The 15,108-nt window shown below is 36.4% G+C and overlaps 1 protein-coding gene across 2 annotated transcripts in view; it reads right to left on the bottom strand.

Moving 5' to 3' along the window:
* Nucleotides 1-625: 625 nt before the first annotated feature.
* Nucleotides 626-15,108, bottom strand: part of AHI1 (Abelson helper integration site 1) — an 85,404-nt gene continuing 70,921 nt past the window's right edge. For both annotated transcript variants that reach the window (XM_061475013.1, XM_061475014.1), the window contains exons 23-25: nt 14,924-15,024; nt 4,328-4,407; nt 626-1,767 (exon numbers count right to left, since the gene is read on the bottom strand). In XM_061475013.1, coding sequence (XP_061330997.1) covers nt 1,545-1,767; nt 4,328-4,407; nt 14,924-15,024 — 404 coding nt within the window. In that variant the 3' untranslated portion in view covers nt 626-1,544. The remainder of the gene's footprint in view (nt 1,768-4,327; nt 4,408-14,923; nt 15,025-15,108) is intronic.

Below are 15,108 nucleotides of genomic sequence, written 5' to 3'. Positions count from 1 at the left end.
AAATGTGACCCAGGACATTTTAAGAAACATACAATGTTGAGCATTTTTCTCTAAGATCTTTAAATCCCGCATCACACAGAATGATGAATTGGAACACGTTGCAAAAGCAAAGAGACAAAGGGGCTTGGAGCCTTGCTACAATCAGGCAGTCCCAGCACCATGATAATTTTACACCACCTCTGACTGGGGAAAGGGACATTAATAAGTTTCCAGTGCAAATACGCAAACCTCATTTAGGGGAAGACTCTATAGACAGGCTCCAGGCAAGGCAAAGCAAAGCTAGGACTATAAGTAAAGAACAATTACAAGCAGGGCCAAAAGAGTATTTGCTGCTGTGCGTTACGCAAAAGAAACAAGTTTACAGATTCTTCTGGCTTTAAAACATGTGCAGGGAAGATACAAAAATATATAGCAACTAGTTCTCCACATCTGGGTGCATTTCACACATCAGCGCCCAACATTGTTATTCTCACTTCTTTTTTTAATGGAATCAAGAGCCCTGCCTACTAAATAAGGGCTTTCTAATTTTATGTTATTTATTGCTTCAGAAGGGCAGGAGGAAGAATTTCCTAGCAGAGTAAAAATAAAGTGGACATCATTAGCCAGAAAAAATACCAACACTAACTGATAGAAAGTGTTTTGTTTAATATAAAACAAAATTATTTAGCACTGTACATAATTAGTGAAGTCATTAGTTAAAGTTTACAACAATACTCAAGTAAAAAAACCATAGATTAATGACACAAGTGAATAAGGACTATAAGTAAAACAAACAGTACAGTCGGGTATAAAATATTTCATTCAGACAAAAGGAAGTATATTTGGCAAGACTGCTGCCACAGCAGCCAGGAACTCTGACTAAACTGCAATGCATCTTTATTATGTGCAGAAAACCTCATCTGAAAAATATAACTGCCTGGAATTTGCAACACTTATTTACATTGGTAAGCATGAGTAGTCCCACTGAAGACAAGGTAATTGCATAGGTAGTTACTCAAAATTTGATTTGGAGCTGCAAAATGCAGTCCAGGGAATATCTGATGTCAGGAAAATACCTTTTAAAAGTTTGTTTTCAGGTACACTGCAATACCAGCATTCCTTTGGAATTTTACCAATATGCACACTCCTCTATTTTACTTACAATGCATTTTAAAGCACTAATTTAATAACTTACGAAGTGGTTGAGCTTGTTTTGCTCTTTATCAGACTTTTTCACTTGATTCTCTGCTCCCAATGGGTTGATCTACAATCTACAGAAACGCCCAAGTTAAGGTATAACCAGATATTAAACTGGTTAACATTGTATTGGACAGTTTCAGATTTTACCAGTCCAGTGAGGAGCTAACATTCAAATTCTGCTGATTTCAAGGAAGCCAGAACAAAAGTCTTTGAAAACAGTTTTACACCATTAGTAAGTCTTGACCGGTGCCATTTTGCATATTTGAATATTTCTTTGTTTCTTGTTAATCCTAGAAGTGAAATTGCAGTTGCAGCTTTCAATGTGTATACTGAAGATAACACCAGTATTTGGAATGAAATTATAACTATACGTCATAGCATTCAGGCTCGAAGGCAATATTTGTCTTTCCATTTGTGCTTAAGTTTGAGCCTCTCACTGCCTTTTTCTTCAATTCTACCCCATGGGCTGTAGGTTCATTTTCAACACCATTAGCTGTAACTGATGATACAGAAGTATCGAGACCCATTAAGCTGTGCTGATTTTCTCTCTCATTCCTCTGTATCCTTTTCTTCTTTTTCTTTGCACCTCTAGAGGAAGGTGGATATAAAAAGAGCAAAAGAAACATAAAGTTAGCCCAAATTTAGAGCTTTTTCCACCCACAGCTGATGTATTAGAGCAATTGTCTGCCTGTTCCCTGAGTACAATGCTGAAACAGCTACAAAAACTACCATTCCACAGCAGAACAAAGACAGAAAAAACATGAAGACGAAATACGAGACCACTCCACAAGCCTACTTTTTATCATAGCGCTGCTTTGAAAAGAACAGCTCGTGATCTTAAAAATCAGCTAGCCTTGATCAACAGTCAACAGATGTAATTAAAAACTACAAATTACCAGTCTTCTCCTCTCATTAAAGCCATTGCACTTTTTTTTTCTTTCCTAAGCTTAGACACCAAACACTTGCAATTAAAGAGATTCCTGGTTTATTTTCTCAACAAGACAGGCAGGCAAAGTGGGTATGGTAAGTTTTTCCATTTTAATTTACGTGAACAATGACAGATTTACAGAATCAGAAATCACTTCAATGTCTATTTATGCTTATCAGACTTCATACAATGCCAAAAGCATCATCTGAGCTCCTGTATCTTTCCCACTTAGTGCCTTTAACAGGAATGTCCTGTACATGGAAGGAATCAAAGAGGTCTTGCAGATAATGCCAGGGATCATGCAGATGTGACACCACTTCTGTCATGAATTCCTACTCTTTGTGAAAGTTGTAACCTTATTTAACTGTAAATATGTGATAATACTTTGACTGTAACCCTTCAAGGGCAGGTACCATCTTTGTTCAAAATTTGTATTGTGCCTAGTACAAAGTGGTCTTGGTTTGTGACCAGAACTGTTACGTTGAACGTGGCTGGAACACGTAAGCGCATGGATGAATCAAAACTAAAATTATAATGAGGTGTGTGCAGTTCCCCCCCAAAAAGTGCTACAATATCATTACTGTTAGTGACACTGTCCTTATGTAATCCTATTTTATAGATGAAAATGTTTACACATCAGCCTTGCTAATGAACTGATGACTATATGCCTATAGTTTTTTTTTTTCTTAAGCTAAACTGTGTATCCATGAATACATGCTATGAAACCTGCCCTCTCCACGTCAGACAAAATACAAGCACTGGAGAAAAAAAGCTGGAAAACTGTAATAAAGCCTAGAATGTCCTGTACATGGAAGGAAAATAGAACACTATGTAGGAGTGACATGTCTACCTTCCTCCCTTTCAAACTAGTTCCGCTGACAAAGCAGAGTATCAAATGCTATCACATGGCATCTCTCTCTAATGATCAGGTATAAGTGGTTCAGTACCCTGAAACCTTGTGAATGAGGCTCTGCAACACTACTCTTAGGCCCAGATGGGACAGCAATGACATGAAGCATGACTTCAGACTGGCATCTCCATGATGTGCCTGCTGGTTATAGCTCAGGAAGAGGAAGCACATCCCTATGACTCAGGCATGTGGGTGTTTTCTCTTATTTTCTTGAAATGTAACTGAAGTCGTTCTGGGACTATGTTTCTTCAGCGTGACACTTCAGTGTGAAACTCTTCTCAGGACAGCCTTAGTTTCCACTAAAACTGATATTTCACAGTTGATATGACTCAGAATTCTTGAATCTTGCATTCTTCAGTGGAGGCCCTGGACTGGTCACTCAAAATAACTGTTTTCTGAAGTACTGTTAATAGTGTTGAGTCATACCAAATTTTTGATAGTTGCTTCTAACAGGCTGTATCAACCATCGCAGCAACTGTGCTTTTAAGGCATTTCTTTCCTTGATATACATTCTATCAGAATGGTTATGCCCAAAATTCAGTGCTGAATTCTGTCAATATGTTGCTATATAGGTCATTCCTCATCATATATGTGGACTTCTTTTCAATCACAATTTATTTTCAAATCTAGATATAGATTGAGATAGAAAGTTAAGATTTAAAGACAAGTTTAAATTAGATCTGTATCTACATCTATACCGTATATGCACAGATGTTTTATTTAGGGAGGGAGGGGATGACTCTGGAAAACGATCAGTGAAATAACTTTGCTTAGATGACAGACACTTGTAATGGCAAACACAGGAGGCATTTCCAGATGTATTTTTTGAAGTATAAATGGTTGCAATAGCTAAAGATATTATGGAAGATCTTGTTCAAAAGTCTTATCTGTTTACAGCTTTCACACAATGAATATATATATTTTTTAAAAACTGCAAGTGTCCCAACCAAAGATACTTGTTTGCATCTTCTTGGTATGTGCTGACCTTTAGAAGGTAAAAACAGAGTTTTCAGTCTGTAGCAATAAAGCCTAATACATAGCTAAGGACACAGCAATCTCATATCCCTGAATTTTGGTTCTCAAACACATTGCTTTTGGTGGGGATAGAGTGTGCATATGCATACGTGTGTGTGTGTATACACATAAACCGTTATTTCCTTCACATTTCAGGTGTGAAGCATTTTTTGAATGATTATCCTAAAGCTAACTTCTTGGTTTGCTTGCTGAAACAAAATAACCCTTCAAACACTTCTCACAGTTTTCTAACAGCAGTTGTAGAAGTAGCACTGCAGATTGTATTTCTTGCTTACTGAGTTGCAGGTGAGTTGCTCTCTCTGTCGAGCTCGGAGTTAGATTTTAGGTCCTCTGACTTACTGATGACTGGTGACATCTGTAAAAGAGAAGAAAAACAAGGACGCCAGACAACGGGGCCAACACACATACAAAGAAAACCCACCAGCTTCCTGAATAAGGAGAGAATACACCTCATTTGAAAAAGAATGTCTATCAGGCATAAAATGTTAACTCCTATGTGGTTACAAACAAGGAAACGGTACCCTGCTTTATAAAAAACAAGCTGCTTGGAAATAAGACTTTTCAGGTATGTGTAGAAACAGTAGGTTATGAATCTGCTATAAGCCACCTTAAAATATGCATGATCTGTAAAGAATTATTTCTGCTACTGTGTGAGTAAAGACATAACGCCAAAATGCCATCTTACTGCACAGTTTGAAAAGAGAAACCTGTCTTTTTTTTAAGCCTGAAAGTTTCAGTCAAAAGCAATTCAGACCGCTCCAGGTTACTTTATAATTCAGGGCTAAAAAGAAAACCAAAAACCCCAACAAAAAACAACCCAGACCTGGAACAGCTGAAGTAAATGCTCAAATTTCCTATGTAATTAATTAGTGGGGTCTGTATGCAACCCGCTCCCCCTCTAAGCATACCTCTTTCTAACTCTAACAGTTCTCGTATACTTACTGCAAGAATTCCCATATGGAAATGTGAGTACCCTTCCTGAGTTTACTGTCTTCAGGGACAGATTATTTTCTCTACTTTCTTCCACACAGGCTGTTGTCAAATATCTGGTAACCAACCACATAGTTTCGTTTCCATGCAGGGCAGAAGCCAACACAACTGATAGGCCTTATGTTTTACTCAAAATTTGCTCTTTTGGAAGCAGGCATACACTGCACATCCAGCCATGAACTTCAGGCCTCTAGAACACCATAACAAAGCACCACAAAAGCTGTGGAAAGCAGCAGAGCACACTGTAGGTTCAGACCCAGTTTCACAAAACTATCAGTGAAAACCTGCTGTGGACCTCTACTTGGGATTGACAAAACAGCTATATTCTGTAAGTGTCTGTTTGACATGGCATGCATGAAAGAACAAGTTGTATTCAGGTAGGCACTGTGGGAGTGGGGACTGGTTCCTATAAGGACCTTGGAAAGCTGGAGAAAAAGTCTGGAAGCCTGAAGACAGAGAAGGGGGTGAGAGAATAGATCTAGTACTTTCAAAAAAATGAAGATGTTTTTTTTCAGATAGGAAAGAAGAATGAGCTTGAAACTAACTCAACCCTCAACTTAGCCCACATTTCTGCTTTTTTAAGACTTCTAGTTGAGATTCGGAATCATAGCTAGCCTAAAGCAAAGCCTATGACATAGTTTCTGAATTTCTCAAATAGCCTTAGTGTTAAAAAAGATCACACCATCCAGTTCTGTCAAGCACAAAGCTACTCATCTACTTCTAAATAAAATGTTTAATGTTCCGCTATCAGCCTGAATTGCTCCGGGAAGCAGCCAGTTACTGACATTACTGTCTCTAAAACCCCAGTTAAAACCAAACCATATTAGGACAGGAGTATCATTCAGCAGTTCTGGAGTGCCTAACAACAATACAGCATCTAAAAACGTAACCACAAAGTCAACAAGAGCTTTCTGGAAGCAACAAAGAAATAAAAAATTACATTCCTGACCCTTTAGTCTGCCAGTTGTTCCTTTCATTATATGAGATCTCACAGGCAAGGTGTACCATGGTCCCTCTGTATTTAATGTAAACAGAGAGAAAGAGGGTTGCCTCACAGCAGTTCTTTTTATTACTTAAGCATTAGTTTTGGTATTTTAAAATGGAATGAAAATATTTTCCTTTGAAAAAGCCCTAATGAACAAAACTTAACATTCCCCTGTGCAGTTCTACTATCCAGTTTTAATTTGGTGTGAAGTGAGGCACAGATGAAAACTATCTTGGCACACACAGATGAAGACCATACTGGAACCAGAAACAGTATCTCCCAGACCTCAGTTTTAGGCTTTGAACTGTTTAATTACTTTCTCAAACTCTAAATAGAATTAATTAAAAACCTCCTTGCACAGCTCTTGTCCCACCCACGTGGTGGTGGTCAGCAGGTCCAGGGGCAAGAAAGTTGAGTCCTGAGCCCATGGTGGGCTATGGGACCGGGCTATAAAAGGAGCCCTGCCAGAGAGCTGTTTTGAGTAAGTTCTCCTCAGAACAGCAGTCCTGCAAAGAGGGACTCTCCCCTTGGGCTGGGACATTGTCCGAGGCAACTCCTTGAGGTTCAGAGCCCTCCCTTCTCAGGTGAGTGAGGACACATTTTGGATCGCTAGCCATAAAGAATCCGCAATGTAGTAATGAATCCATGTGACACCCTAGATCTGTAGTTGATGTTGGTGGAACTTTATTTGAGTTTGAACAGAAATTTCATTTAGCCTCAGCTTATTGGTTCTGTGACAAATGTTGGTACTTGAATGAAATTTGAACTTTTTTGTCTTGGCCCTGATCCCTAATATTATTACTTTAATATTACTATTCTGCTGACTTAGAAGAAACAGGATCAAACTCCCACTGACTTGTTGAATTCATATAAGCACACTGCCCACAACCACCACATTCCAATATTAGTCATTAGAATTAGTCTGCTGAAAAAACATAGATTGCTGGATTAGTTTAGACAAAAATCAGCCTATTAGAATATAATAATGCAGCATTGGCAGGTCTAGGAAGAAAAAAAAAAGTCTACTTCATACACAAAATCCTTGTTAATACAATGATGAATTTGAGACTAAGTCAGTGGTAAAAGTAAACACAAAAGAAGGAGCTATAATGGCCACAGATATGAAAATACAAGGGAGTGCTGTAAAGGGAATGACTCTTCAGTAATTAATACTTCCTTCAGCATTTATAACCTTGTGGTTCCTTGCCATATAAAATCATGAATTCACTTTACCTGCAGTCAAAACAAAATGTTTTTCTGAATATCCTGTGGGAATGATGTTGAACTAGGTTTTTGACATTCCTTTCTGAGTAACTACTGCAGAATCTCTACATTGTAATAATACTACAATCAAATACAGACCTTTCCAAAGAATAATCTATACAATTTTGTTGCCATATTCTAATTCTCCATCCTTTGAAAGATACAGACTACCAGAAGGATAAAACATCAGTTCATATCAATTCTCAAAGCTTAAATTTTTTTGAAGTTTCTCTTGGTTTGTTTACATTCACAAAAATAAAAATTGTAATAAAACATATACTTTCCTTTTCTTGAAGCCTTGTTTGCGTTAAAGCTCATTTTTTGGTACTTTGCTGTCTCAGTATTGCCACATACAAAGCAACCAAGGCAAAACAAAGGCTAAATACACAAAAGCGTATCAGTTCCTGACCCCTGCTGTAGAATCCACAGCAGAAAGTCAAGCACTAAACCCTCCACGGGCAAATTGTGTAAACAACCAGACGTATCAGAACTCAATTCCGAGCAAAACCTGAAGTAGAGGGCATCTAAAGGAAGTACTAGGAACAAAGTCTCATTCCAAGTCTAGTGTTTGTCATGGTTTTCTCTGGGCTGTGCAGAGTTGTCTCCAAGACTGATGGTCTGTGGAGGTTCTCTAACAGGCTAAGTAGTAGATGGATAGAATGGAGCAATCTATTTTGGTGATTCAAGCCATTAAAGTAAATGAGCTTGTTCTATAGCTTACTCTGCACAAGGGAACTCTCCCATAGAAGCTGTTTCTACAGCTTGATCTAATTAAAGATTCATTGGAACACAGATGGCAAGAATGGACATGTCTCTGTGTTCTTTTACATTAGTCTTCAGGATGTTAAGCTCATTATTAAGTTTGAATTTTGTCTTCTATTACACAGTCCATGGATATAAGATTTATAGCAAGGTACTTAATTCCCCAGAACCATATTGATGCCTCCCATCTAAACTGTTCTAACAAGTCAAGTTTGGGAGAAATGCTGTGACACCACACTACACTCACCATTTTCTTTCCTGCTATTCTGTACCCTTCCACACATTTCCTCATTAAATGAACAACTGGCAGGGAGATTTGCTAGTGGAATTACATATATTTATTTTGCTTATTTAAAATTCAATTAACTTATAATTGCCTTCCCCCCCTCTCCTAGTACTTTTAAAGAACAAACCTATCTAAAGAAGATTAACCATATTGTAACTCTTATGTCTATCACTACTTAGTATTTAGTAGAACTGTGGCTCTCTATGCAACAGAGACATTAGCATGAATTTTATCTTTCCCATAAAAAACCTGCTAAGCCAGTGGAGTGTTTAGGACTAAGCTAACTTCTCTATCCACGAATGCTAGAGCCACAGTCAGAGAGGACTTTGCCCTGTCTAGTCCTTGCAACTGCAAAATCCCAGGGGCATTCAGAGCTAGAAGAGACCAGCAGGAAATCTGGTGGGTGAAAACAGTAGTTGTGGCTCAACACAGACAAATACTACATCTCAGAAATCAAATCAATTAGATGACTGAGGGTCAACAAAAGAAAGAGAAGGAAGAGTGGAGACAAGATACTTCAGACTGAAGCACTATGGTTTAGAACAGCTGTTTTCAGTCTTAAGTCTTGGCCTCTGGGAATTTATCTGTGGTTACAGCTTTGCATTAAAATTTGCACAAAAATAGTTCAATCTTGTTCAGAGAGAGGCTATGAGGACCCAATGAGAAAACCAGGGGAAGAGAGAAGTTAGCTTGCTCCTGAGAGCTATGTTAATAATATAAATGTCCCTGTATAGTATTTTTGGTTTTGCTTAATCAGTTCAGCAGCTCAGCCTGATTCTGCCTTTCATTAAACAGAACAGTCACTTATAGCAATGACTACAGGTGTCATTTCATCTTCCCTTTTTTCATCCAACAGATATTAATTTGCTTATAAACCAGAGACCTTTTCTTTCAATAACTCAAGTAAATACTACAGACACAGGCACAAATATTTCATGAGACAGAATGCATTAGGAACCATAGAGGTGGTTTTGGAGATGAAAGAGCTACCAGCTTACAAATAAAGTAGTACCATACATGCTTGAGAGTAATTCAGCTTCAACAGTACAAACTGCATTTTAAAGGGGAAACAGTATCTAAAAATAAGACCTAAAAAGGTGAATTAAGAAAAATTGTCCACTCCTCACAGATGGTACAATAACATTTCCTTCAGAGGAACGATTTCTTCAAGAAAAATCAAAGTAATTACTATTTCAAAAGTAGATTTGCAGATGTGTCTATTTTATAATGCCTATTCAAGAGTTCACGTGGAAGACCACAGAGCAGATTTGCACACTGATTCTAGAAAAGCAGTTTGTTTTAGCCAAGATATCAATGCCTTCAGGGAGATCTGTAACCATATTAGCAACAAAGACAAAAATTATAAACTTCACTATAATAGATCATAATTCAATTGAATGTCACATTTTCTGGATCTACAACCTTTCTTAATCTTGAAATTGAACACATTTCATGATGTGTTGAAAGTCTTCAGCTCTATTCACTGCAAGAGTTCATTTGTATTAATTTTGTAATGTTTCCCTCATTAGCATTATCACATCTTCCTAGCCCTTCACTGAAGTGTTCCCCCATAACCTGAAGAATGTGACCATTAAAGGAGAACATAGAAACAGCACAGACTACAAAATTAAAGTTTTTGATGAAACTAACAGAAAAATTTCTAGCTGATATTTTTCAAAGGGTTTTTTTTGAGCAATTTTTCTATGCTTTTAAAATATTTAGATCTCGTAAATAAATTTTGAGCCCATAAAAACACCCACATTGAAAGAGCTCAAGCCCAGGGGAAAAGCATCAATGACTTGGCAGGTTAGTTTCAGACATGCTAGGCTAAGTATTCAGAAAGTCTGACAACAACCTACTCTAGGGAAAGAAGAACAGCAAGAACATGAATTATTTATGTGAGCAGTGATAATCCTCAACTTTGTTTAAATATACATGGAATCAAGTTTTGATGATCTCTGGGTAGATTATCCAAATTGTGCAATAAAAATGTACTTCTTGAAGGTAAATCTTTTCATACTTATGACCATTATTTTATACTTTAACATCATTTCTCAAAGATAAATATGCTAGAAAAGTAATTTTTATACTTTTAAAATTATTGTTTTGGTTTTGTCTATTACTATTTACCACTATTCTCACTTAATGTAGAATTGAGTACTCCACGTCCAGAATCCTATTAGATACATTTTACACAGTGAGTGGCAGGCTATCTTAAATCATAAACATACTCACAAGATTCTATAGACAACTGAACATTAAAAAGACACAGTACTGACTCTGAAATGTCTCTTGATTTGCCAAAATTCTGTAAACCCCAAATTCTGGTTTCTAATAGAACCCTATCTGAATTCTCATTTTTTCTGCCTTCATCTTACAGAATCTGAAACCAGCACATCCACTGGAGCAGACAGATGACAGGTCTGTTTCTATTCCTTGGGATTCTTCATCAGTGCAGTGAGAACTTCACTCCATGAAATTTCTATTGGCAGTTTAGATGCATGTTGTAATTAAAGATGATTATGATCTAATTTTGTGGCTCAGAAATTCAGTAACTCACAAGGCAGGAAAACATGGTTTGCATAAAATTATTATGTTAGGAATACAAAGATGATGGTAGAAGGCATTTTGAAAGCAAGTTCTTTGAACTGCAACTTTATTTTTATTATTTCCAAAGATTAATATTGGATCTTGAGTATTATGCCCTCTTCTAATGTTAATGATTTCATTTTATTCACTCATCATTCAATTCTGACAATTAGATATGCATTTATAATATCTGCACTTGAAAAACTATTTTTAATTAGCTGGTATTCTCAGTAATTAAAATCGTAGTAATATTCATTACTATTCATGCCTTATTTAGTCTGGTATGATAGCAAAATCTGATGAGTAAATTCTATAATGATTTTCACAGTAACTGTGTTTTGCAGTCTAGAGCTAAATATTAAGGATTCCTCAAATACTCCACAAAGAACAACAGATACATCCAACAGAGTGCATGTAACTATTTGGGAAAACCACGCTTGTGTCCTTGTCCTTAAAATAAACATAACCCAAAAATTCAGTTATATTCTCCTGCTAGTAGTAACAACTTAAGCAACAGCTTAATTATTCAATAAATAATTTTGGGTTTAACAAAACAAAACAAAAACAAACAAACAAAAAAAAAAATCAAAAAGTAAATGAAAAAAGTTTCATTTTTTGCCAAAGCAGAAAAACTTAAAACTATAGGTTATTACAAAATAGTGATTTTTCTTATTTCCCATGCAAAAGAAACTGGCATTTCCTTTCATCAGCTCTTATATTGAAAAGAAATGAGAGGAATAGGAAGAAAAGTTGCTATGTCAGTGCTGCAACACAGGAACTGCCATAACCGACCAGCCCCCTCAGTGGTTCTCTTAGCAGTTTTGTCTCAGAAGTATCTGGTGTTGCCTAAAGCCAAAGTGCTCTAGAACTTACCTTCATTATAAGCTAAATGATAATTTGTTTCTTCTGTTCAGCACTCCACTGGTTTTGTAAAACCATTACACTTCAAATAATTGCAAATTTCACACAAAGATTTGATTCATCATTTGATTCAACTCACTAGCTTGGTGATTTATACAGTGCTTGTGCAATTTGAAATTAAAAATATCAGACAGATTTATGTTTCCCAGTCATATAGATGCTTTTGGGATCTCTGCCATTACCTCAGACTAAAATGTGTTATTAAAAAATTAATCCCTGAGCACATAAGTTTAATAGTGCCTTGTAGTAACTAGGTTCACCAGGTTAAGTACAGCATGGAAAAAAATTTCCTTCTACCTATATTAGATGTGTTCCATTCTCCATTCCAGCTTAAATGTTCCCTGATCTTGCTTATCTTTCTTAACGGGGGGGGGTGGGGGGAGGAATTAAAAAAAAAAAAAAACAAAGAAAAAAGAGTGCATCCAATTAATCTCTCTACATCATGCATTATTTTATACACTCTCTTCACTGCTCATTCTTTCCTAATGTAGTCTTCTAATATCCTCTCATACCACTTTTTCCAGGACTTGTACCTGTTTTATTACTGTTCTCTGGACCTGTGATTTTGAGGTGCCCTTGGAAGCTGTTCAAGATAAAACCCAACATATTTGCTTTGTTTTTGGCTGTTACTGTATACTTTATTCATCATGTCTTTTGATTATCTGCATGTACTATATAGACTACTATAAAATTCCAAATAATTATTAAATATGCAGTCAATTTAATTCAAAGTGTCAACAGAATCAAAGTAAAGAATATTTCAATGAAATACTACTAAAACTGAAAGTTACTAAAATAGTGCTACTAGTAATACAAAAACTTTTGTTAGAAAAATATATCAACACTTGAGAAAATGTAAGTGATCAAAACTAATCAAATGTTATTTCTCACAAAGCTGAATAATAAATCCTGGTTGCAAATGTTGTTAACATTAGTTAGTGCACTTAAAAGAATTTTGATCTAGTAAATTAACAAGACTCCTACTAGATTAAAACAGAAAAAAAGACATGGATAAAATGATCAAGTGTCTAATGACAGTAAGTATCTTGGCACTTCTCTCTTGTCTTATCTGGATCTGAGTGAAACTGGGTGAGTGTGGCCACATATTCCCTGCCTCCAGCAGCATGGACAACAGATGAAAGAAATCTTTATGCTTTCCAGTAACGTAGTTTTCCCCGTATTTGCCCCAGTCTGCCTTTACAGGACTATCTAGAAGTACTGCATCCTTGTCTTTCTTTCTTGGACAATGTTTTGGCTATGAGTTCATCAGCTATGAAGAGGTAAAAGATACTTTAGATTAATTATTACTACTTGGTGTAGTGATTAATTCTGTTTTTCAAGTATAGTTAGAAACAAAACACTTGGTAATTCGATTTACAGCAGTTGGCTTCAACAAGCCAGCCAAATGAGTAATCTATACTCAATAATTTATTAAATGCTACCTCTCTATTCACCTACTAAAACCAAAAAGCTACACAAAAAAGGCTAATAGAAGTAGCTTTGAGTGTTTTAACCTTGAACACTGCAATATACATTATGCAGCAAAGAATACATAAATCATCTGAAAAAAGAAAAAATTGTAATTAAGCAACACAGCATATGCTTTGAGTCTCACATATCAGAAGCAAAATATTAGATTCAATTTTAGAAAAGTACATGGAAAAAGTGAAGTAATTTGGAAGAAATGTGAAAAAAGTCACTTTTAAAGTAGTTATGTCAGTACCATTTGACTAAATGAACAGCTATGGAGAGCACATGTAAGGAGAATACAAACATTTGGGAATGAAAAAATTCTTAAATTGTAACAGTTACTGAGGTAATATTTATTACTTTACCTTTTTTTTTTTTTTCTTACAAAGTATCCCATGTTTTAAGTCAACCATCAGTCTTACTTCAAAGAAGGGGAACATGAGCTAAGTAAGGCTTCTAATCTTTGTCTGGAGAACACAAAGTCAGGCATTGGAACAGGCTCCCCAGGGAACTGGTGGAATCACCATCCCTGCAAGCATTCAAAACCCATGTAGATGAGGCCTTTAGAGACATAGTTTATTGATGGACTTGGCAGTCCTGGAGTAGTGGCTGGACTTGACGATCTTAAGGGCCTTCTCCAACCTACATGATTTGGCCTGCTCTGCACATCACAATTATCTCTAAAGATCCCTAAAAATAAAATAAAAACCAAACGCCTATATTTTTTTTTTCTTAACTAAAACCTGGCTGCTGTTTCCTTGTTCTTCTGTATACCCTGGATTCTGACTGCTAAGTAAAATCACATAAAAAAGAATGCTTCTGGGTACAATATAGTATGTGATATGTAAACAACAACATAATGCCATATGCAACTCAGTAAAAGCATATGGTGGGAGAGGAGAGATTATTAGTTCTAGTCAAGTTTTTTCTCTGCTCCTAAAAAACATGAATTCTCTATAATATATCCTCCTGAGCACATACAAGATTGGTGCAGTCATTCACATCTGAGAACCATCAGCAGCTTTTAAGCAGAAACATCTATTGGCAAGTAAGCATGCTTAGATACAGCGTTTCTCCTGGTCTGGTAATAAGGCTTTTGATCATATTGTATATCTTTAATTAGGATACCACTACATGGACTAAAAAACTCTCAAGAGACAAACATCGCAGCTTTTTTGTAAGCAACCTGATAAGGAAATTTCAGGCAGAAAATTTGAGGAACCTGTGGGAAGTGCATATTCCAACAATTACAGTCAAATGCTCAAAAGTACCATCAGGTTTTGACAAATCCATGTTGTTTCTTCAACCACTGTTTACATCAGGTAGCTGTAAGAGATTCTACTGTAAACTCTGGAGTCAATGGGAGATCTGCCACTCATCACAACAGTGCAAAAGTAAGCAGGTTACTTAATTGCTACATGATAGAACGGTTGTTTCCACTCAGGACCAATGTTAGATTTCTGTTGAAAAGCAAACTGCTTACCTGGAGTGAGGTCTATGAATAAGAAGCTTTTCCAAAAAGGACTGAAAATTAATAAGTCCACCTTGTGCACAAAAGACATACTGCACCACTACTTACAGAATCCTTCCTTCTGAAATTGTTACCTTATGTAGTGTTGCAGAATCTTCCTCTGCTTCTGTTGGTCCTTCAGGCAGGAGAGGAGCAGAATCTGGTACTAATCCTGAAGGCTGTTCTTCATATTCTTCTGAAAACAGGATCCATAATTGGCCATTATGAGAGCCATAAAGTACTATGACAATATTTATTTTAAGTGAACAACCATGACATT

Source organism: Pezoporus flaviventris, unplaced genomic scaffold, assembly GCF_033815535.1.
Source record: "Pezoporus flaviventris isolate CSIRO_AGI_PZ_B2104156 unplaced genomic scaffold, CSIRO_AGI_Pfla_v1 ptg000081l, whole genome shotgun sequence".
In the NCBI taxonomy this organism is placed as follows: domain Eukaryota; kingdom Metazoa; phylum Chordata; class Aves; order Psittaciformes; family Psittacidae; genus Pezoporus; species Pezoporus flaviventris.
Note: the sequence above shows the minus strand (reverse complement) of the source record. Positions and strands in the feature narration are given on the sequence as shown.